We start from the raw sequence: 24,778 nt of genomic DNA on the forward strand, positions 1-24,778 counted from the left end.
GCAGAAAATGAAAGTGGATGGGAAGAGAAGTCTAGAGGAGCTGTCATGTCCTGTGGGCCGACAGCAGCCTGAGAGGAGAGGAGATGAAAAGTTCTTTCCCTCCCTCTTCTCTCCCCCTCTTGCTGTGCGACCCGCTCTGTCTCGCCCCCTCGGGTTCAATCAAGCAGGCAGTTGGTTTGACCTGCTCCGAGGGGCATTCGCCCGACAGCGGGCATTCATCTGCGTGACAGGGGCTTATTAGATGAGAGCGACCACCCCTGCTGGCTCTCACAGTGGATGGAGCCGGCGCTGACGGGGCGAGGCGGCTCAGGGGGAAAGTCACCCTATCGAGGGCAGAGGAAAGAGAGAAGTGTTTACCTTCAAGTAACCACCTGTGTTGCTGAAAGGGCAAGGGGAGGAAATGATTTTGACAGTGACGGCAGAAGCTCAACGGGAACACACATATGCAGTGTGTGTTCCCGCTCTCCACCCGACACACACTCACACACACACACACACACACACATTGTCCTCAAACATGAGCGACTGATCTTTAGTGCTGATTACGCAATGACACAGCCACTCCGCAGCGCACCGACTCCCTCAGGGCCCGGGGGGGGGGGGGGGGGGGGGATAAGATGAGACTCGTCCTTTAAATACTTTATAGTGCGGGCTGCAGTTTTCGTTCCCCTCGTTTAGAATTCTGGGTCGTTGTTTAGCTGCAGAAGGAGGCTGAAAAGAGCTTGAATCACCTGTGTTGTGATGGCGCACTGTGCTGACTCGCGCCTTTTGTGCAAACGCTGCAGATCAGCTGATACTCTTTACTCTTACATTCAGCGGTCTTTACTCTAATAGGTAAATAGGTTCTAGGACGCAACACTCACAGGCTCAATGGGGCAGGAGGGATATTTGGAAATCCTTTTTTGGTCCTTCGCCTTTTTATAGTTTTTGTTTAATATACTCGAGTCTCTCTGAAGCCCGTCCCCTTTTTCCACTGCTGCCTTCCAGAGACACAGTTTATGTAAAATGCTCCTCTGGTCACCTCCTATTGTTACATCGCCTTGACAGCAGTAAGAATCACAAGCAACAGGGAGTTCAATGAAAAATAAAAAAATATTTCTTAACATGTAGAGGAGAGTTTTATATTGTCCTCCTGGGCCGTTAATGGCTCAAATAATCTGAAGATATGTCCCACAGCCATAATTCACACTTATTTTAGGTAGTGTATATAAACTGTATTGTCTCTAAGTGTTCTTTGAAGATGTTCCCAAAAGGAAATGCATAAAAGGACATTTTAGATGTTTTAAAACAGCCCCAAGAACAGTTTTGTTTGGTGTTATAATTTCAAGTATTCTCAACATAAAAGAATTCAAATGTAGCACGACATGGGAATGACATTAGATTATTGGAGCTTGCTGGTATCGTATCACAATGTGTTAATATATATATAACCGCGTGTAAATTCATAACCTTGCTGTCCTTATCAACTGAACAACCTTGCATTTGGTGCAGCCTTTCTCCGACCACCGATCCACCACACACATGCATCAAGGCATCGATCCAATCCGTGCAGGGTAAATCACTGATCCCACACTCTCGCTGAACATGCAGCGTTCCTGATGCCGTTGCATGCGCGAGATGCAGGAACTTAGGAGGAAACACGTGGAGGATGTTGCCACTGTAAATGTTGCATTCCAGGAAAAGTCTCAGGCCAATGCAGTTAAACTACCTCCGGTAGACTAGAGTCACCGCGCAGTCTACAAAAGGTGCGTCTCCTTCTATCTCCCCCTTGTCCTCATCAGGTTTCTTGGCACGCTGCTGCTTGGCAACAAACTGGCTGGTTGTGGCTGATCATTGACCCCTTGGAGCTGACCCAGTTTTACTGTTTCACAGCGCGCACACACTCACGCGCGCAAACACAACGTTCGTCAGTTGTCGAGCAGGTACTGCAAGTGTACTTGACTGGCAGGAAGTGGCGAGGAGGCGGGTAGCACCTGGGGATACCGGTGCTCTGTTACAGCCTAAAGGCAAATTTACCGTATGTACAAATAAAGGTGCGTCTCCTACGTCACATGTGTATGACACACTTATGGTTCTTTAAAATAAGCGGGGCCTTAATTTACTGGCAATTTTCTGTGCCTATTTATGTCTCTTTGCTGGGGTTTATTTGAATTTTACTTAGTTCCCTTCCAATGAAATGTCAATCAGACAGAGTAGTCAGTGCATTACTGTTTTTTTGGTCATTTATTTTTCTGTCCCGGGATCCTTTTACACAAACGCAACCAAAACCTTTCACTTTTGACCTGTTTCTGTAGCCGCGAGGCTACCTGTTCCTCAGATTTAGTTCTACTTCCCGTGGAACCAATCCAAAGTGTAACTCTTAAAGACCTTGGTTTGTCTCCCTGTGTTGTATTATTAACTCCCCCTCACAACACAAACAGCAGAGTGGACTTTCATAAATGATCACAGGTAAAAACACATTTCCATACGCACAGATTTTGCATAAACCCGTGTGAGAGCCTTTCCCCGCACTCACCAACACGGTGTGCGTCTCCATTGTATAGATGGGGTCTGGGGTCAGGAAGGAAAGCCCCGCCCCTTTTATTTCCCTTTGTCGCCCAAAGTGCCGATGAGTTCGCTGAGGCGCCTGGAGCTGCGGGGCATCGTGGGAAATGACCTTTAGCCCTCAGCTAACCAAGATGCACGTGGTCCTGCACACTAACAAACACTAGAGTGTAAATCTAGAAAGGCAGATACATATGAAGGCAGCTTAGGGGCTGAACTCGCAGGACTTGGAATCTCATCTCCAGACACAGGAATATTCTAGCCACGTCAGCGAAATGTCAACGTGTGTGTGGGTGTGTGTTTTATAGAGAGAGAGAGAGGGAGAGAAGCGGTGAGGGGATAAATAAATGGATCGAGGCAACCCTTCTGACATGATTAACGACTAGACATGCTGTGTGTAAGTGGCTGTGTGTGTGTGTGTGTGTGGGGCTGTCTTGACACAAACCTCAATCTGTGCATTTCAGGCTATTAACATTAATCCAAGGCCATGAAAATAGACACGGCTGCTGTGCACAGTAAGCAACATCGAGTGTGTGTCCACTGGAACTGAGCTTCTTAGTGTCTGGCCCCATTTCCATGATGAATATGCAATGAGCGAAGATGTGCATGAAAAATAGACTATATCATCTTGAACAGAACTACAGAGGTATAAAATCAATTTAGCATAACAATATGAGTGTTAGTTGTAAGTGTAGCCCTGTCTGTGGAAACTTAGAATAACGTTTCTATCCCTCAAATGAGTCAATGAAACATTTGGCACAGATACACCGACAGCAGCAAAGAGTATGGTAGGACATTTTTCATTTTAATATATATTGCTATACAATGCCGGGTGTCCAAAAAGTATGCAGAGGAAGATATGACCATATACTGTGAGGTTGTGAGTGTGGGGGAGGGTTATGGGTAAGCAGGCGGATGCAGCACACCATCCTTTTAACCCTGTGGGTGTGTGTGTGTGTGTGTGCGTGCGGGTGCAATGTGTGTTGCGGTTTTCCTTCATCCTCCTTCAACTCTTCTCAACAACGTATATATTTTAAATGTCATTTAGACTACTGAGAGACTGTGTGCGTCACAGCAACATCTCCCTTCGTGCGAGGGCTAGAGCAGAGGTGCTGAAGGACGTTAAAGGGTGTTAAAGACAAAGTGTTGGAGGTATTCCTCGTCACGGTCACTTCTCGCCTTGAACCAACAAACATGATGTATTCAAGCAAACGGAGAATATAGAGCATGTGCAGGAGTAAACGGGAAGAACCCAATACTTCTCTTATCCCACATGTGGAAGAGTATTTATTTCTGGTCTGGCATTCATCACCTGAGGGAGGCATAGAGTTTCTCTATTGATTCGTGGAATTACTGCAAAGTAAAATAGATTTACATTTTTAATGTGTGTAAGTATGCATTTAAGTTCCCCTTTAACTGAAATACACTCCTTCATTTTTAGTCAGAATATATGCAAAATAAAAAAAACAGAAGATGACTCACACTTAACCATTAATCGTACGATGGCTGCAAGAGACGAATAATCCATGCAAGACAAGATTTTAATCTATTTATTTAGTTAAATAATGTAAGAAAAGAAAAGATGCATACGTATTGTTCCCTTCCAAGTGACGCCAGTCCCTTTTCCAGGCTGGAAGTGTAGGTTTATGTCTAATCAAGATAATTGAGAAAAGATTTTCGAGAAACCCCAAAAAATCCCAATACACCCTGCAGACTCATATATAAGCTCAAACTTTAGCCCTGTGTAAGAGGCTGCTTTTACCCAATCATAAAGTGAACGTACGCCTTATATGTAGGAGCGTAGGAACATGGTTTGTCAACATTTCCAAAGTATGACTCTTGTGTTTTGAAATCATCGTCTTTTAAAACTCCCACAGGCCTGAGAGCGATGGAGCACAGGCCGCTAGCTGGCTGAACTTCGTCTCACCCTTTGCCGTGCCTCCCTTTAAATGTTTAATGTTAACAATAAGTGTGTGTTTAGCCGTTAGTTTGACAGTGCTGTGAGTCAGCACAGGAGCTTCAGCCTGGTGGAATTAATACACATCTTTTATTTAGAGCGAACTGTCCTTCTGTGTGTCTGTGTGTCTGTCTGTGTTTTGGCATAAGACACTACTGGCTCTCATCATTCCATTTAAATTGTTTTGTGTGTGTGTGTGTGTGTGTGTGTGTGTGCGTGCGCGTGTTGTTGTTATGTAATAATAAGTTGCTTTCTCACCGGTCTACGGTTACCTTCTTCCGAGGCTCAGATATACTGTCCTGATACCGTTCCAGCTAGACACAGTGAAAGATAATTGACACCACCATACCTTATTATAAGGATAATGATGACACCATCTTAAAAATGACTTGAATGAGGACTGATTTTTCAAAGTAGAACAGGATTTATTTATCATTTCAGCTTAAATCTTTGACAAAGAGCAAATAATCTCCCCCCTGCAGTCTTTAATTTTGACCATGGTAGATGATGCACAAGCAAAGCCTGTTTGCTGTATGTAATCAACACAATGAGGGCGTTAATCATAAACACACACACACACACACACACACTTTGATCTATTTTAACAAATGTTTTATTCATGTATGACCGTGTGTGTGTGTGTAAGGGGTGTGGCTCTTAGGTCATTTAACCAACAATTCATTAGACCTGAGGTTGCCATGGATTTATCTTCAGTGATTCGTAACCCGTGTGTACACACTCACACATGCAAGTAAACACTAATTGTCATGAGATATTTTTTTTCCTCACAAAAGTATATTTGCTCTTCCCTCTTCTGGGTATCTTAATCTCAAAAAGGCTCCCGGCTGACACGTTTTTAATTCACATTTTTGCATCTACTAAGGGACTAAAGACAAAGTGAAATACCCTTTGAGCTCATGAACATCCACCAGAAACCATTTTGAAAGAGCAATTTAAGTTTTTCACCCATCCTTTAGCACTAACTGCTTCAATTCACCTCCAAACACTGTCTGTCATGTCGGTCACATGTAGCATCCATCATCAAGCTCGTGGTTATGGATAACTGGTCATTATTTCCCCGTCTAAATCCAGATCCCAGTTTTGAAAGTGTTGAAAATCCGATATATTTTCCAGGTAAATATGACTTAAATAAGACGGGTGTCCAAACCAGAGATGCGCAAGGCTGCACCTGCCCTTTCAGTGCGGCCTCTTGATTCTAAGCGTTGCCTGCAGGACGGATAAAGCCATCAGCTCTGCAGACCCACAAAGGACCTCAGCGGCCATTTCACAAGAGCAGAGCACTTAACCCTTCGACCGTTAGCGCTATATATCACCTCGGACACACACACACTGAGCTGCCAAAGCCATTCCTATCAACGTAAGCCCAGAAAAGGCACCGCTGTATCCGTCCACCTTGCACTTTCCGTCCCGTCCTCCGTCTCTCTCTGTCTCTCTCTCTCTATCTTCAGGTCACTGAGTTCTTGCCTTATTACTCCATTCATAGAGAGAGAGAGAGAGAGAGAGAGAGAGAGAGAGAGAAAATTGCCATACAAAATACAATGAAAAAATACAGTTTTTGGTCTCAAACAGGTTTTAACCTTGATCAATACACACACAAAGAATCTTTAAAAAACCCTGTTTATAGTTAATTTGCTAGACCATGTACTTTATCAAAAGGCTTTATCTGCTTAGTAGCTCATATTAGCACAAAAAGGACTGAGACAATTGTGGCGCAATCACAAGACCTTCTCCTGTTGGACGATGGCTTTTGCTTTTGCTCTTCACTACTCCTCTTCACTACCTGGACTCTCCATCCCCCTGCCCCTCTCTTCCCCCCTTTCTATTTATTCCCATTCCCTTGTGCATTTTCCCCTCTCCCAGGTTTTTTTCTCGCTCCCCTGTGGAGTCCCTGCGCTGAATAACTTTGATATCTGCACTGCACACCTGGAGACCGAGGCCCTGCTTATGTCCTCCTGTTATTTGCATGCGTGCAGGTGGCGAACTGCTAACCAATGCAATTTGCTGGAGCATCAAAACATACTGGGATCCAGCTGACCTTGATGGAGGGAAGAAAGAATAGCAGCCAATGGGAGGAGGGAAGCGTAGAGGAAGCGCTGGATTTTGTGTTTCCACACAAAAGTGTCTCCCTCACATTTTCTCTGTCTTTCTGCCCCTTTGTTTTGGAACTGCTCCATGTTTTCATCATGCTGTTTGACTGGTGACTGGTTTCTTTGCAGCTGCAAGGTCATCGTCCGCCCTCTAACACCGCCTCCCCTCCGCCCCAGACACACACACACACACACACACACACACACAGTGATACTGATTCCAGAGTTATCAGCTGTTTTTCATGGAGAGAGGAGTCACAGGTCAAACAGGGTGCCATGTTTGTGTCAGTGTGTGGTGAGAACTACTTGAGTGCAACCACCAATATAAATACTCTGACGGCCACATGGCGAGGTGTGTGTTTGTACGGCTTAAGCCTTCACACGCACTAGCGAGATTGGGCCTTGGACTCTGCAGTGCAGGAAGTGGCAGTCGTTTTCCTGGTAGCGTGAGACATGCAAAGGGACACAGAGAGCGCTTACAGACGCCTGCGACAATGCGTCCGTTGTTCTTCACAATGAAGGAAAGCCGAAAAGAGGGTATAGCGCCGCACCGGGGTGAAGAGGGAGGCGCCGGGAGCATCTCTCCCCAGTGAGGGCGAGGCATTCTGGGGCTTTGGGGGAGCCAGGCGGTGAAGATGAGAGGGAAAATGAGAGAGAAAAGATTCTCGTTCAAGTGTTTTGAGTGTTATTAGACATTTGGATGGTTGTTGAATCGCTATGTAGTAATGAAGGCTTTAAGGATTTTGGCATACACATATCTCCCGCGACAAAAAAAACACTCATCCCCTCACGGTGAATCAGTAGCCAGTTGCAACGGGTTGGGGGCTTTGATCCCCGGCCTCCGTCAGTAGCTAAACTGGGTTCAACACACAGGCTACTTTGTTTGGTTGTCAAGAATAGACCCAGCCTCAGGCATCGAGAGCATAACGAGTGTTTTTAAAGGGAGCTTGGAGAAGTGTCAATTCAAACACGGCTCTTAAAGAGGCCTTTTCTGTCATTTATTTTATTGCTCGGTATAAATTAAAAATTGTGTTCAGTGATGAACATGCAGCACCAACGAAGGAAGCAGTGCGAGCAAACCCAAAGTACCCAGCGCCCTCCGAAGCAGCGGAAAATATGTACTTTTCCTCCTACCTTAAGTGGTGACGCCGCAAGTCGTCAGTTTCAGGACGCCCCAAAATACATTCGAAAAGCTCTACAGCTTCAGTCTTTTCATGGTAACAATGCCACGGCTACTCCAGATAATCCACAAGTTGTAAGTAGTTTCACACGGGAAGGGCAGTTTGTCGCGTTAGCAGGTTATTTACATCAGGCAGTCGTTAAACTACACAACAAAGCAATGTAGTTGATTTCCCTAAAGCAATGTGGTCCCTTGCTCCCTTATTTAAACGCTATCATATTCAATAAAGGCTGCAGGATATTTTTTGGTCGTCACATTTACGATGGACATGATGGAAACTAATGTGATCCATGGAAGCAGACACTCAGGAGAAAGTGTAGCTGTGTGATTAGGGGTTTTGGTTGTGGTGTCTAGGATGTGGGGTCACCTGGTAGTGGGAGTGTGTGTTTCTGTGGTTCTCCCGGTGGCCTCTCCAGCTGGATATGTGGATGGAAGATATTTTTCCCAAGATGGGAGGTAGACCTTTATGGTTTTGACTAAAGGTAATGAGACGTGTGCAGGACTGCTGTGTGGCCCTGGATTTATTTTGAAGCTTGGCTCTCGGTACCTGTACCACCCCACGCTGTTAATAGTGAAGAGTCCCTCAACCAACAGGGCGATCCTGGAAGAGAATAGAAGTAGCGAGTTGAGGGTGGATCTAGAACAGAGCTGAAAGTGGATCGTGAGGTTAGAAACAGAGAAGCGGGAGTCACACAAGTATTTGTTGTGTTTGCAAGAAATCTAAAAAGCTGGTAAACCGGTGCCATGTCAACAAAATCAGTGTCCCGTATCCCTCCCCTCTCCTCTGCCCCTAATCCAGGTCAGCAGGCTGCTAATTGATGTATCTATTATTGATTAGTTTTCCTATTAGCCTCAATTACTGCCTGCACCACAAATGGACACGCTGCTGGCTTGAGGGGGGGGTTGAAACTTGTTCCAATTCACATTTCATCTATGTGTAAATCTGTTAAATCTATATAAGGACACAGATATGCGTGCGACAAGGGGGAGTGAAGATGTGAGAATCACATGAAGAGGAAGCTTTGAGGTCTCACTGTGTTGGCGTGTCACCATTGTAACGGACTGGAAACTTTACTAAGTCATCATATGGTTTCCGTAACGAAAATCGAAATGACACTGGGTTTGCCATGTGGCGGTGTCGTTTGAGTTCTAGGGCAGTTTGGGTATTGAACAACCTCTTGAGAATAAAAAAAAAAAGTGTGAAGATATCTGCAGTCTAAATGGGATGCCTGCAACTCATTTTTGAAGGAAAAAAAAAAAAAACTGAACTATGCATGTGGCTGTGTGCACGTGGGTTTAGGTCCTATTGATCTTCAAGCTCAAACAGCGCGTAAACTCTGACCTTTCCCCTGCGACCCCGGGGGTCATCAGTGACACGCAGCAGCTGCTGGTTCAGCATGTGGTATCTGTCCTTTACGTGCGCGTGCGTGTGTGTTTGTGCGCGTGTGTGAGCGTTCCACCACATGCAGATGTTACCCAGAACTGTGTGGTTTCATGCTGCTCTAACGAGAAATGTGTGAGGTCTCGATGTGGCGGTGTGTGTGCCAGGAATAAAGACATGCAGCTAGGTTTAAAGGCAAAGAACTTCCCGAAGACATGTAAAGCTGTTGCACGGACTTTCCAGTCACGCGGTGGGACATGGTCCACACCGTGTGGTCCATACGCAGATTTAACGCAGTTAAATAAAATGAACTGCACGTACTTCATGTTCCTACCTGGCCACAGTCTGTGACGTGGGTTAGCGAGCAGATTTTTACCTCATTTCAAGCCTAGCGGAACAAATATTATGCCTGCCCCAGCTTTGTTTGCTTTTAAAGGGACAAAAATTGTCCCACTGTTTGGTCTGAATCCACCAACCCGAACCTAAACACAGGTGTGCAGGTGAGCGTTTATGTGAACAATGTTATTGGATAACCAAAAAGGCCTTCAGGAGTGATTTAGTGGTTGTTTTGAGGTCGACACTGTGGATATACTGAAAACATTTATATTTAGAGTGTTTTCTGTTCTTCTCTTACTCCCTTTGAAAAGGCCTGTTATGTGTATTAACAGGTTCACAATTGCGTTCAAACATCTGCTGAGATATTTATATTAACAGGATGACTTCATCATATCTTACTTACATTAAGTTAGAAATATCTGATTTTTGTTGATTCAGTGACAATGAAAAACTCCCTTTAACATACACACTAGGCTTTATACACACTCCATCTGTGAGGGCTGGTGAACGCTGCAGGCACCAGCTTCTAACACACACACACACACACACGTGCATTGCACACACACACATGCTAATCCTGGAGGGCATGGGCGAATTTAGGGCAAGCCTGATTAGTAGTGCTACTGCTTATCACCAAGAGCCAGGAGAGAGTGAGAGAGAGAGAGAGAGAGAGAGACGGGAGAGAGAGAGACGGGAGAGAGAAACTGGGAAGCGGAAGAGCTGGTGGGAGGTTGGCTCACTGAAAGAATTGGGTGACAGAATAGGAAGTAATGCTTTGTGGGTTCACACAAAGAAATTAGTTTTGCAGTATCAATATTATCACAGTGGCACAGAATAAAAAGACAGAGAAAGAAGAAGAGTATTGGAGCATAATGATGATGTAGCCAATCAGCGACTGCGACCTTGGACCTCCACTTCCACCTCTTCCTCCCCTTCATTGTTACTCCTCCTGCATCTTCTACAGTCTTACCCTTTGTTCACAAACTGGTTTCTCTATGCCCCAATCTCCCTCTGGACTTTTTCTGTGTGTGTCTGTGTGTGTGTGTGTGTGTTACTGCTCCCAGTAGAGAACAACTACAAAGGGGTTGTGTGTCGGGTTCAGTTGGTGTTATTGATGTCTTCAACTCAGTGGAGAAAAGGAAGGCCGGAGATGCCTCACAGGGTGGCTACCATTTCAAAAGTGACTTTATAAGGGATTATGAGTTGTTAACTTTATGAAGTGAAGCTTTATTTATTCTCAATGAACACACTTGAGTATTGCAGTATTTAGTGTTGTGTTTAACCCCTAGAAAGATATAGAGACGGAATGCATCTGCAATATGGTAACTACAATGTAGCCTCTCTATACTGCGACAGTTGTCCTAAAGGAAGATTTCAATTAACTCAATATGTCCACCTGCTTACAGTATTGCAGAATATCACAATGCATTACCTGATTATTTCTAATGCACAGCCCATACAAGCACCTGCAAAGGAGATTGTCATCTAGTTACTGATTAGGTTTTATAGCTTCCGGTGGCTCTGTCATGAGTTTTGACATTAAGCCAAACTTTTTCCACTAGTTTAACCCAGCATCCGCCCACATCTACAAGCAGCCTTGACTAATAACTTTCGCCGCCTTAAATGTTCACCCAATTCAAACGTCCCCTTATACCTTTCAAATGTTCCCAAAATGTTGTTATTTCTCAGTAATCTAATTTATTTAGAGAGAAATTGGCTCACTCAGGCAGACACTGCCAGATTGTTCAGTTAGACATTTATTTCAAGGGTGAAATTGTGTTTAAGTTTCATTAAAGTCGCCATAAAGATTTTACAGACTATTATATCTGACTTGATGAAATTTGCAGACACGCTGTCTCACGGGGCACTCCTTTACTGTGGCTTTAACAAATTTAACTGAAAGGAACAACAGGCGGTTAAAAAGACCTTGATACAAGACTCTTTAATGTCTATGTGCACTCAGCTGTGAGTTAAGAGCGACCTTGTTGTTCTTTATAAAAGGAGCATTAGTGCATTAGCATAGGTGCATTAGGTATATTAAATTAACTGCATTTAGCCGTGAAATCGGTGCGTCATGTGAAAATATGACACAAATGTTCCCCTATATGGCCTATAGCTACTCCTGTTGCGACATAAAAGCTATTGCTGATACCACAATCTAGATTTCAGAGTGCGTGAGTGAGGCTTTGATGCTCTCAGGCTTTTGTGAGGCCCGGTTAGTGACTGATACAAGGCGGAAATTGACCGTGACTACAACAAGAGGAGCCTTGTCCGTCTCTTTGCTCTCTCCCCATCTCTGTCACACAATTTACATTGTAGAATGTTTCCGTTGAGAAGAAGCAAATATAAAAGCAAAATAGAAGATACAGGCTATTTATCTCTACCTCTGCCTAGGAGGTTATGTTTTCTGATGATTTGTCGGTTTAAGTGTTGGTTTGTCTGCGGGTTTAAGAAAAAACTACTGGCCCGCTTTTTATGAAACTCTCTGGAAGCGCGTATCATCGGCCATGAAGGCACCCATTCAGATATCGAGTGGCTTCGGCCTCAACAGAGGTTTGCGCTCTCTGTTTGCCCTTCTAGTTATTCTTATATTTACAATTACCATTCTGAGCTCCCTCTCCCTCTTACTTTAACACACGATTGAGACAGGATATGCCTGAATAGCTTACTTCTGTCATCAATCAAAGCAAAGACAATGAACCACTTAAGAACAATAACAAGGGGTTAACCAAACATTACACACGCACACACACACACACACACACACACACACACACACAAGCACAATCTCAGTAAGCGTTTATATCGTCTAGATGCCTGACAACAGTCATTGTATTTTTCATATTGTTAATTGTATTCAAATGAAGTCACTAGTGTTGGTTGGTACGTACTTGCTTTTACTGTCACTGTGCATACACATGTCCAAGATGCATGTAAGTTGGACAAAGGACTAATATGAGAAAATGAAGAGCTTTAAATTCATGTTCACGTAGGAATATTGGTCTAATTCCTACCACATATGACACACAACGCGTACACATATTTTGAGATTTCTACATTTTGGTATATGTTCTATTTTAAATGGCAGAGTTAGGCTTAACGCCTGCGATTAAATGAGAGAAGGGTAACTTGTCTCACTTTAGATGTTGCTTGTTGTCTGCTGTCACTCATCCTAATGCTGGCTGAAGTGTTAGCGTAGAGCTGGGTATGCTGTATAATGTGACAACCTGCTGAAAGCTGGTGTATTCCTTTAACCTGTGGAGCACATATACGTCTGAGTGCCGCTGAACTATTCAGAGGAAGCAGCAGCCGGAATATGGCATTAAGCTGAGTGGATGAAAGCAAGGAGAGCTATAAGTGTGCGTTTCTGCAGAGTGTGTGACTGTGTTGATCATGCAGCTGTGTCCTGTCTCACCGTAGGGGCTCAGAGTGTGTGTGTGTGTGTGTGTGTGTGTGTGTTTTTGTTAAGAGGCTGTGGGGGCAGGAGAATGTGTGTGTACCTCTGTGCATCTCTTCTCTCCAACCCGTCAGTTCTGATTGACAGGTGGAGGAGGCAGGTGTATAATTTATCACTTCCTGGTTGGTACCCACAATGCCCTGGAGCCACAGACCAGGGTCGGCCCCCTCAGAGCAAAAGCCAGTTTATTAAACCCTTAATGGATATCCCACACACACGCACACACGCACACACACACTGCACACATACTCTCTGTTGGTCTCTATGGCTGCCTCTCAGTCATGTTTAATGTATAATGAATGAATGATTCATGGCAGGGGAAAGGATTTTATATTTTAGGACTACTTATTCATTTATACTCACACCATTCCTTTTTTTAAATGATACCCAGGGTGGGATTATTCTTCGCACTATGTATGCGGTCGCCAGGTTTTCTAGACACAACACTGGGATCATTTTTAATGTGCAGCTCCTCATTTTCTGGTGAATCCTGCATTTTGACTATTGTTCCAGTTTAATCCATGTAAGACAAAATGAAACACTTTCATAACCACTGCTCTATTTTTAACATTTATTCATCCTGGGATTACGCTGACGATCTGTGTGGGATCCCAATTCTTTGAGCTAAAGCAGCATGAATACATATAGAGACATACTGTATATGTTCAAAATTAATAAACCAATCTGTGTGAAATCATTAATTGTCTCATTATTTTTGCGTTTCGGTTTGCTCGCATGAACTTGTTATCGGCAGAACATCTCTGATGAAGCTTTCCTTGACGTTCCCAGTTCCCAGTCTTGTTAATTCCAGTTTCCAGAGGTACGATTATATTTACTTGATTCTACACCACAGTGCCTAGATTAAATAAATGATATCGCGCTGCACATGCACATCTCCGCGTGCACACGGTGCCCATGAGTGGGTTCTGTATGTGTGCACGCGCGGGGGGGGGGGGGTATTTGGTACGAGGCGAGCTGCGGGCCCCTGCTGCCAAAGAGGAGGCGTTTAAACAACATGCAACATGCCTCCATGTGACACATGTCCAACCATATTTATTCATAAAGATAATCAAACAAACAGCTATGTCAGAATGAAGGTAAATGACAAGAAATGACATGATATATTACCTCGATTTCCGGTGCATGGATCAGGCCCGTTTGTCGTTTTTTAGTGTGTGCCTGGATGTCCGAGGTGTGTGTGTGTGTGTGTGTGTGTGTGTGTGTGTGTGAGAATGGCAGATGGTGTAGCTCTCGGAATCATCTTTCTACATTAGGGTGCACAGCAGGCGGTGGCAATGTGTGCATGATTGTGTGTGTGTGTGTGTGTGTGTGTGTGTTTCATCATGTACCACACAACCAACGAGAACCAGTGTACAAGGACATCTCTCCAGACCTTGCCTTTGGCCTCTGTCACTAACACTCATGTCTTTTTTTCTAAGTGTGCACTTGTGTGAGTATATGTGTGTGTGCTTCAATCAGACCAGCAGAAAGACGGGCAGCAAAGTGAGTTTGGAGATTGGAAGTCTTTCGACGATGTGAGGCCGCGGGGGGATGAAAGGACGGACGGACGGGTGGATAAAAGTGGATAAAAAGTAGAGACAAAAGTGTGAAAGGAAGAGAGAATGAGACTCAGAGTTATCTAATGATCCTCTATTCTCCTTCAGCTTCCATTTACAGTCAGCTCTGGGTGTAAAAGCAAAGGAAGGACACAACAAACCTTTTTTTGTCAAGGGCACCGCGGAACCACTTAGCACATTATATCAGCGTCTTTGTTGGACACGAGGACCAGCCAGACAACGGTGCCTCATGCCATTGGCTCATGTTCAGGAAGTGGTGACCCGGAGCAAGCCAATCAGAGGCTGTGGCTTGCTCTATGTCTGCCTGCAGGCTTTTTAGCCGAACAGATGGCTCCTCAGTGAATGAGAAGTGACATTGATGTGGAACGTTGTGGGGAACGTGGCGCAGACTGACAGGATGCAGAGCAGGGGGAGAGAAACGTGTCTGTGATTCAGTTACGGGCAGATGTCGGTGTGTTGGGATCTTTTTTTTTTTCCCCGTCACAGAATGACACGGACAGACTCTAAGTGCAAAACCGTGTCAACGGCGAGGGCCGTCACTCTGAATATTCTGGCACGGTGCTTTGAGGAACGTGACCCCCCCCCCCCGTTTGCCAGCTGTCGCATAAAGGAAACAACATTTACATTCTATCTATAGTACCCCTTTGATTCCCTGTGAGAAATTGCCTTGATGAAGGTGAATAAGAAATGTTGTTGGTACTCCTTTTGGTTTTGTTGTACACTCCTCATTGGCTCCTCCTCACCTCCACCTGTGAAATAATACAGGGTGTGTGCACAATTGTGTTTGTTCACTCCCTTTATCTCCAATTCTTTGAGTCCTCATATTACAAAGGTAGTTGAAAAAGGCCACTGTGGACAGGAATGCTGTTTGTTCTCCCGTTTACACGCTTGTGTGACGTCTGCACTTTGAAGCGAGTGTGTATAAGTGGAGAAAACTATGAGGGCTGAGACGAAATGTGTGTCTAAATATCGATTTCAATTGAATGCTCATTCCCTCCAATATTGTCGATCAAATTAAAATCGTTCAAATGGGATGTTAATTGATTTCTGAGAACAAAACCGTGTATCGTTTTTCCACCCTTCGGGTGTTGGTTTATCTTCACCAGCTAAGAGTCTTTTGGTTCTGTTGAAATATGCAAGTATTTATTCATCTGACTGGATGCATCAAAAGAAATACACATTAATGTCCCCGCAAAAGATTAACACTGCATGTCATATCAAGTTGTGAATCTATTTTTTGATTTTTACAAAGGAGGGTGTGTGCTTTGTTATTATCATTAGTCACGTTCCATTACGTTTTTGATACACTGCGTAATGTGAAATGAGTTTCACGCAGTATATCTCTGCTCTTGTTTGTTTGTTTGATGTTGTAAATAATAAAAGCCTCATTGATCAGCATGTTATCTTTTCCTCTGTAACTTAATCTGCGGAGCGACGAGCTGCTTTCTTTGTTGTGCGCGCTGAGGGTGTGTGTGTGTGTGTGTGTGTGTGTGTGTTTCACTAGGATGTACGACTCGGAAACAAACCACTGGTTTTGCTCTGTGCATTTTTATCTACTGTCTCTGAACACTTCACACTTGCAAGCAGGTCAACAGAGATTAGGGTTGTAGGACGAAAAAAAACCAACTAAATCTTTCTCTCTCTCTCTCACTCACTCACTCACTCACTCACACTCAGGTAGCTTGTGTACACAAGGTGTGCTCAAAGCAGCTGACACATGAACGCACACACACACGCGTGTGCATATACCTGGTCCCGTCGTGGATGATGGAGCTGGATGGAGTGGGACGGGGAGAGCAAACAAGAGCTGGAACACAATACCAAAGCTTGATTCATGCAATAGTTTTTAGATTAAAAAAGACAAACACAGCAGAGATTACACGTTATATATTATGTATAAGATTCATACATTATTTACTTCGAGGTGTTTTCTCTACAGCGCTGGATTTGACTGAATCAATACTAGGGAGCATTCAAAAAAAGTCAGATTAGAGGAATGTTTGGAGTTGATGTTTGTTGTGTACGTGACTGTTAGGAGAGAAAAAGGGGCAAACCGTCACAAAACGGAGAGCAAAATAAAAAGGCTTTGACTGAGAGGGATTAAAGGGGTTAATCTGTAGCTGTGATTGTGTAAGAGTGCAGGGTGCAACAAGGGTTACGCTCATCTCTCATCATCTCTGTAAACCTCTTTCTGGGAAAATGATGTTAGATCCATCTCATCCTCATCTATCAGCCACTTATTTTAACATTCACGGCACTTGATGAGGCTCATCATAGTTATTCCTCTTTTCAACTGAAACCTAAATATATTGAGAATCCCTCTCTTTTGGTCCACAGACACGATTCTTGATCCGAAGAAGTTCCACAACGTGACCAACTTCAGCACCTTCCTCCTGGACCGCTCAACGGGCATGCTGTTCCTCGGGGCCAAGGACGCCATCCTGGCAGTGGACACCAACGGGCTGAACCAAAAACCAAAAGTGGTAGGAAGGGTGCATGTGTGTGCATGTGAGTCTGCTGTCGTTATATTTGTCGTATTGTATTATCAACAGTGTTTGTTTTCTTTGTCCTCAACTCTCTTAGATTGTTTGGGATGTGCCAGAGGAGAAGAGGAAGTCTTGTGTGGCGAAGGGAAAGACGGAGGTGAGGGCTGTGTGTGTGTGTGTGTGTGTGTGTGTGTGAGTGTGTGTGTGCGTCTGTGTGGTCCGCTCACATGCCTTCTTTACTATTGAAAGCCAACCTAAATACAGTAGCTCAAAAGATTTGATAAAAGTCTAGACGGATCACACAAAACATCTCCATACTGTATACTATCGTCTAATTTCTGAATGAGTAGAAATGACTCATTTCAAGGAGTATGACCTATCAGGTTGATATACAGCTTCAGACTCATAATTTAGCCCTCATGACCGGACGATGCTCAGAAAAGATCTTTGGTCCAGGACTTTACAATAATAGAGCTCATGGAAGCACTGTGAATTAACTGCAGAAGTAGTTCAGACCCGCTTTATGCAATCATCAGCTCAGTTTTCTACTGAGGTGAATGGCTGATGAAGGCAGGAAACAGAAGGATTGGGTGGGGGAGGGGATGGTTCTGAAAAGACATTGATTAGAAGATTACATGTGAGTCAGAGTGCTTAAGAAGATGGGGAGAGGGCAGGAAACGGGAAGGAAGATAGATGGAAGTGATGGGATACAAGCATTAGGAGCATTGTTCCAAGAGAAAGAGAGAGAGAGAGACAAGTAGACTGAACGAGAAGCTACCGTGAAGTCGACCCTGAGAGGGAACGTGTACGTTTGTTTGTGTGTGAATGCCACTCAAGGAAAAAAAATCAGCTTAAGGAGGCGGGGTTTCTCAATGGGCTGGATGTGCCCAAACAAAGGCGATCAGGAGGTCCGGTAATAGATGAATAGGCAAACATCATAAGGCACAGCAGATCTTTGTGTTAGTTTTGCACAGCTCAAAATGAACTCGCAAACCACAACTGTCTCCTCAGTGATTATTAGTCGGTGTTGACTGAAATCAACTACCCCAGTGTTGACTGGAGAGACTATATGAACATGTGAGTGCTGCCTTTCAACACCCAACATGTAACACGAGAGGGGGATAGGGGAACCGCATCCAGCAGTAAACCCAACGGTGACACCATCAGCAGACGCAGAATAACATGAACCCAGGCTCGTTTATCTATCTAACTTCTGGACAGGTAGGATGATCTCAGTTTTCTTATGTTGCCAGCAAGGAGAGTGTACCCAAACCGGTATGGAACTGAAATCCAAAAAAGGAGTTGGAAGGCTACTAAGAAGTTTGCCAAGTACAGCAACTTTCACTCAACACCTACTCATTCGATCCATTCAAGAGGAAATATGAATGATAGCAGCAGGAGTAAGACCTCATGGGGGGGGAAAAAAAAGCTTTTCTGATAATGACGTCTAATTGTGATCTTCGACACACTCACATAGAATAGACTGAAATAGAGTTGAACAGAATAGAGCCATTCGCTTCACCTCGTGCCAGATTGTGAATGAGTCGTATTAGCATGAATGAGGTCAATTTAGGACCAATGAAAAAGCTAATCCCAGGCTGAGCCCATTGTTAGTGGGCCGAGCCCTCGGCCTCTCTCACTGGCTCTCTGTCCTTCGTCTCACCGGACCGGTTGGGGTCGTGGAGGCGGCTGGGCCTGATTTGGGTGACATGATCTGGGCACTGGAGAGGATCAGGTCCCGGGGGACGGGGGTGGGGGGAGGGGGGGAGGGGGGTGACTCACGCCTGGAGCCCATCCAAGATGGAACACAGAGACAAACACGCACAAGCTTACCAAAAACTGCCTGCGTCATGGTTTCATGGTAACTGTGGGGGGAACAATGAGGGTGTTTTTCCATCCCGGCTGCAGGCTGAATATGCATGTAAGGAGATAGGGGAGCTCAACAAAACCATAATTTATGATGTGTAATTTATCAGACCCACAAAGGAGCCCTAACCCTAAACCCACACGCATATCTTCTACATACATATTTTGCATGAAAAAGTGGTATAGTGGTGCGGTTTGCTTCCCTGTAGGTGTGAGTTAGTATGGATGGTCTCTGCCAGCAATGAGGCTCTCAAGTGTCTCTCCACTTAGCGGGGGGTCTCCAATTTCCATTCAGAATCATTAATACTCAAGCAGTTGTAAGAATCCACTAGAACCTTTCTCCTGAAGCTCAGTGTGGTCACTACAAGAACCACTTCGATTCATCGGCAAAAACAGACGTACTTATAGTGAAAATACATCAGAAGTTGCGCTTCGGAGTCAAGGCCTTATCTGGATTCCTGTGTGTTTGTCTCCCCCTGCAGGTTGACTGTAACAACTACATTCGTTTGCTGGAGTTTCTGGGTGACGGACGCGTCTACGTGTGTGGCACCTACGCCTTCGACCCTCAGTGTGCCTTCCTGGTTAGTTTGTGTGGGGCCTCCCTCGTGGGTGTACGTGTCTGCGTGTGTTAGAGGGAGGCGACCTAGGGTGGAGCTTAGCCCCCCCCCCCCCGATCTATCCACCAACGCTGCACAGTTCCAAACCGGGTCCAAGTTTCCCTGGTCCTTCACAAACAAGAGTCCCACCCTCTGCTACCCGTTTTCATTTTTCAGTTTTCATCTTCAGATTATTTCTTGCTTTTGACAACTTGATTATAGTGACATTAGAGACTAAAAAGGTGGCTTTACAAATGATCTCGTTTCCTGTCGTCCTGCAGGAGCTCTCCTCCTTCACTCTGGAGCCCACCGAGGGTGGAGGAGTGAAGATGGAGACGGGGAAGGGCAAGTGTCCGTTTGAGCCCAGTCAGCATTACACAGCTGTCATGGCAGGTGGGACGATGGCACTGAATGACTAATTGATTGATGAATCGGCTTTTGTTTGTAGCTTACTCCAAGGTAGTTTACTCCCTTCATTTTCTCTCTTTTGTTTTAGCTGGTACCCTTTACACAGCAGCCACCAGTAACTTCCTGGGAACGCTGTTCGACATCTCGCGGGGGACGGGCGCTGAGCAGGAGCGCATCCGAACTGATCGATCCATTAACTGGCTGAATGGTGAGATCCAAATGCAAACATTTAACCCTAAACGCCATATGCACAAACATGCTTTGTCCACACAAACCACACTTTCACGTAGTATTATCAGTCACATTTTCCCACTGAAAAAGTCTAATTGTGTTATGTGTGTGTTTGTGTGTGTGTGTCTCTCTCAGACCCGGAGTTTGTGAGCTCAGCCTTCATACAACAGTCTGCTTCAAGCAACCCGACAGGAGACGATGACAAAATCTACTTCTTCTTCACCGAGGTGGCCAAGGAGTATGACCTCTACACCAAAGTCAAAGTGCCCAGGGTGGCCCGAGTCTGCAAGGTAACCCGCCGTCTGGATCGATCGATCGATTGACCTACTGATTGCCTCGCGGGACCTCACTGTCAGGCTTGTGCGTTCAGTCCGACGTGGGAGGGATGAAGACCCTGCAGCGACGTTGGACCACCTTCCTCAAGGCGCAGCTGGTGTGTGAGGACAAGCCGAGCGGTCAGCGCTACAACATCCTCACCGACGTTTTCACCACGGAACGCACGCCGGGCGATCCCAGCAGCACACACTTCTACGGGCTGTTCACCTCCCAGTGGTAGGTTGAGGGACAAGGAAGAAGAGGGTAGGGGGAGAAACAGAGTTAATGATCAAATACTGAATGTGTTTTGAAATGAATCCATGGTAAGCGTTCTTTTCCCCTTCCTTAGGGAGCGCGATGAGTTGTCAGCAGTGTGTGTTTTTAGTCTGTCTGACATCAGCAAAGTGATGGACGGCCCCTTCAAAGAGCTGAAGAAGACCTGCGACTGGGCTCACCCCGAGCCTGTCCCCACACCGCGGCCTGGCCAGGTACCAAACTGAGCAACCACATACCCAATGTCTACTTTATACCTTCAACATTCCTGACGTTCTACCATATTAATGTGAACGACTCAACTTCCAATCTCCCCTGCAAATTCCTTGTAGTGTTTGAACCAAGCTTTGAAGGACGAGGGGTTCGATTCGTCCCTCAACCTTCCCGACAAGGTGTTGACGTTCGTGAGGGACCACCCCCTGATGGAGAACAGTGTGACTGCGGCGCCCCTGCTGGTGCGGAAGGGAATCCAATACACCAAGCTGGCTGTCACTCAGACGGGAAGTGGGGACGAGCGGAGGGGAGCAGTGCTGCACCTCGGAACGGGTGAGGAGACAGGGAGGCAGAGATAAGGACATGGAATGGACACGAGATGAGCTCAAAGTGTCTCCGGAAATTGAGGTCAAGGCACATTTAGTGTTGTAAATATTTGATAAATAAACGTTGATCTTTGCAGATCGCGGGGAGCTCCACCAAGTGGCGGTCGTGGGTGAGAACGCCACCTTGCTGCAGGAGCTCTCTCTGTTCGACTCACAGGAGCCTGTCAACAATATATTGCTGCACAAGGTATTTGCGCACACATTCAAACACATACCGCACAACGGCACACACACACACACACACACACGCATGTGTTAATCCGCAGCGGCCCAGACATATTGTTTGTCTTGCTCACTGCTCCTGTGATGGTTCCCTGTGTTTCCAGGGCTGGGCTCTGGTGGGCAGCCCTCTGTCTCTGGCTCGTGTCCAGGCTGAAGGCTGCGCTCTCTATTCCAGCTGTGCGGTATGTGCCAGAGCCAGAGGACTTGGCTGTGTGTGGAGCACAGAGGAAGACGCCTGCAGGCCCACAACAGCAGAGTGAGTACTACAGGACTATCTCAGGGAACTGGAAACAGTCCAGTTATGTGTGAAAATGAAAATTCTTTGTATAATGTTATTTATTTATTGTGTATTTTATTTAAACAATTTAAAAAAAGCATAAATCTATACCTCAAAAATATTTAGTGTATCTGCATTACAATATCGTGACCACATAAACAGAAATATCTTTGAATTCTCAATGTACTAATAATCTAATTAGTGAAACTAACTATCCCTAGATAGATTAATCAATTTGAACATATATTATAACATTCAGAGACCAAGTAAAGTAGGTTGCGGATAGAATATGATGGAAAAAATCCCATACTTTTTGTGTGTGCATCCAGGCCTGGTCCAGGAGATATTGTAGACAACGCCTTGAGGAAGTGTGATGTTGCAGAAGGTGAGTGCATTTCAATCTCATCTCATTTCAATACAATGCATTGTGATCTGCTTTCGAACTTGTGTGGTTGTAACTTTACAATCTCCATATTATCTAAATGTTTGTTTTCCCTATTGTTCCACTCAAAACTGTCTCCCTGGCTGTTGCCTCCTCCAGGGCGTTGCAACCCGTCCACGAGGGAGCTGCGCGTTTCCGTGGGTCTGCGCCTGCTGCTGCCGTGTGTCCAGCTGTCTCCCCGGTCCTGCAGCTGGGAGCATCCCCCCCACCGGCACACCAGGCAGCACCACTCTGACCTGGAGGTGACCGTCGCAAATGACAGCCTTGGGGAGTACATCTGCACATGCCAGGTACACAGGCTAAGCTGTCGGCTCACCGTGTTCACTCTGCTCCACTTTCTTCCTGCTGTTGTAAAGTAATTATTAGAGCTGGTGTGTCAGGGAGAATATTTGATCAAAATACAGGATGTGGAGATGTGGAGACTTTACAACTAAAGTTTACCTCCTCTAATTCAACTCGAAATCCAATAACTCTGTTCCTCTTCTCTGCTCTGCTCCAGGAGGCGGGACCAAGCAGCAGAGACCCCACCCCCTGCCGCAGAGCAGCCTATCACTTGACACTGGAAGGCCCGAGTGCTGGAGGAACCGTGGCGGAAGGCAGAGGTCGTCACGTCCTGGCCATCTACATCCTTGTATTCCTAATGGGTTTAGTGCTTGGTATTTTTCTCCTGCACTTTGTGACGCGGCGCCTCAGCATTGCCCGCCAGGGTCACCACCTGCCAGATAATTCACTGTCGTCTGATAAAGGGCGGGACTTGCTGGGCTCTTCAGCCACGCCGCAGTCTCCCATTAGTGCCAGCCTGCTGTCCGATGGATTCAGATTGACGGAAAAACGCAACGGGACGGCGACCACAAACACCTCTACCACGCTTCTAAGCAACCAGGGGAATGGCAGTCCCCATGGCAACAGCTTCAGCGGCGCCCTGATCCACAGCAACCCCAACAATGGCCATGGGAATTCCCTGTATGCCAACTGCAACACAAGTAGCAGCGGCTTGAAGTTAACCCCTGAGATATTTGTGGCGAACTTGCTGGATGGAAGGACGGGGGAAAGGGGGAGGCCCGAGATGGTCGAGAGGAAGTTTGGGGAGCGGGATGAGGTAGATGAGGGTCTGGGCGAGGGGTTTGCGGATGGAGCAAAAGGACTGGACGAGGAGTTGTCCCGCTTTCCCATGTTTAAATCACCAGCACCGCTGGCTCTGTGTGAAGAAAGTTCGATATGAAAAGATCCAATTGTTGATCGCAACATTTTGCATCCTCCAAACAGACCGAACAAAACCCGGAGGAATATAAATGGATACTGGCAAAGGCTTTTTGACTGTGAGCTGTGGCATGAAGAGAAATATTAGAAATATATGACCATTTTATGTCAAAGCATGTGAGAGAGCAACAGTGTTGTGAGACATTCCGGTTGAGAGCCATGGCTAAATAAATGTTTCAAATGTAATATACAATGTAAATATGAGTTGTCTGATGTCTAAACTTGACCGCGAACACAGATCTGAATGTGATGTCACTCAATTTAAATATTGAAAGAAAATCAAAGATGTAATGTCTACATGTGAAGACATAGAAAAGCCATATTGTTGTTCTCCTTAACTTAACTTCTCTCTCAAGCTCTTCTCCCGATGGCACTGCAGAAGAAAAGTGCACTTTGATTCTCTCGGCACCTCAGTTTCTCTTTGCATTTATGTTCCTCCCTCTGAAACGCCACTCAGAGCCCACGCCTCATCGGGTCCAAAGGCACAGAGGTACTGCTCAGCCATAGACAGTCGGATTGTAAGGACCCCGGGCTTCGAACAGGGAGGCATCCCTCTCAGAGACACTACGGTGACTGTGGATTGGATGTCCCTGTCTACACTGCCACAGAGGTCCAGAGGGTGACAGGACTCGAGAGCACCTATCAGACCCGTGTCTGCTGCACAGCAGATGCAAGTGACAGCTGCCCAGATCTGTCACTATTCACCCTCACAGTTAGTGAGAAAGGAGGCTGTTATTTTCAGAATATGTCTCACGAAATGGACCTTCCTGGACACAAAGTCAACATCCCCTCGTTTTTGTGCGTTTCAAACTTAAATAATGTATTGTTTTTGTCATGTTGTTTTGTAATAAATCCATAAAAAGTTGCTGTTAACTTTTCCCCCGCTGTCTGTTAAAAATGTGTATGTCATCTTTCTAGAAATGGACCAAAACTGGTCCATTTCTGCAATTTGGAAGCGAGGTTTCCATTTTAAAGAGATTCACTACACGGTGCAGTACCACTATCAATCCACAAGATGGAGACATAAACTGTGTTCTTTAATGAGAAGCTTAATATCGCACTGCACTCTGTAAATATGAAGCTACAGCCATCTCTGTGGGTCTTTCTGACCAACGATGCTCTGCACAAGAGTTCAAGAAGGTCAAGTCTCTGGGCCCCATGTTATGAGGAAGTAAATATATCCTAATTAAATGCATACATAAACGTATGTACATAAACGTATGTACTTTCTAAGCTGCAGCTTCAGTATGTTCTATCATAATT

The 24,778-nt window shown here is 45.4% G+C and overlaps 1 protein-coding gene across 1 annotated transcript in view; it reads left to right on the plus strand.

Moving 5' to 3' along the window:
• The window catches only part of sema4f (sema domain, immunoglobulin domain (Ig), transmembrane domain (TM) and short cytoplasmic domain, (semaphorin) 4F), a 37,285-nt gene extending 12,892 nt beyond the window's left edge, over positions 1–24,393 (plus strand). The window contains exons 2-15 of the mRNA XM_037479022.2: positions 16,878–17,023; positions 17,124–17,183; positions 19,375–19,473; positions 19,770–19,881; positions 19,985–20,104; positions 20,263–20,417; positions 20,498–20,679; positions 20,792–20,930; positions 21,048–21,261; positions 21,392–21,501; positions 21,641–21,792; positions 22,143–22,198; positions 22,355–22,545; positions 22,755–24,393. Coding sequence (XP_037334919.2) covers positions 16,878–17,023; positions 17,124–17,183; positions 19,375–19,473; positions 19,770–19,881; positions 19,985–20,104; positions 20,263–20,417; positions 20,498–20,679; positions 20,792–20,930; positions 21,048–21,261; positions 21,392–21,501; positions 21,641–21,792; positions 22,143–22,198; positions 22,355–22,545; positions 22,755–23,477 — 2,459 coding nt within the window. The 3' untranslated portion in view covers positions 23,478–24,393. The remainder of the gene's footprint in view (positions 1–16,877; positions 17,024–17,123; positions 17,184–19,374; positions 19,474–19,769; positions 19,882–19,984; positions 20,105–20,262; positions 20,418–20,497; positions 20,680–20,791; positions 20,931–21,047; positions 21,262–21,391; positions 21,502–21,640; positions 21,793–22,142; positions 22,199–22,354; positions 22,546–22,754) is intronic.
• Positions 24,394–24,778: the final 385 nt, after the last annotated feature.

Source organism: Pungitius pungitius, chromosome 1 (genome assembly GCF_949316345.1).
Source record: "Pungitius pungitius chromosome 1, fPunPun2.1, whole genome shotgun sequence".
Classification (NCBI taxonomy): domain Eukaryota; kingdom Metazoa; phylum Chordata; class Actinopteri; order Perciformes; family Gasterosteidae; genus Pungitius; species Pungitius pungitius.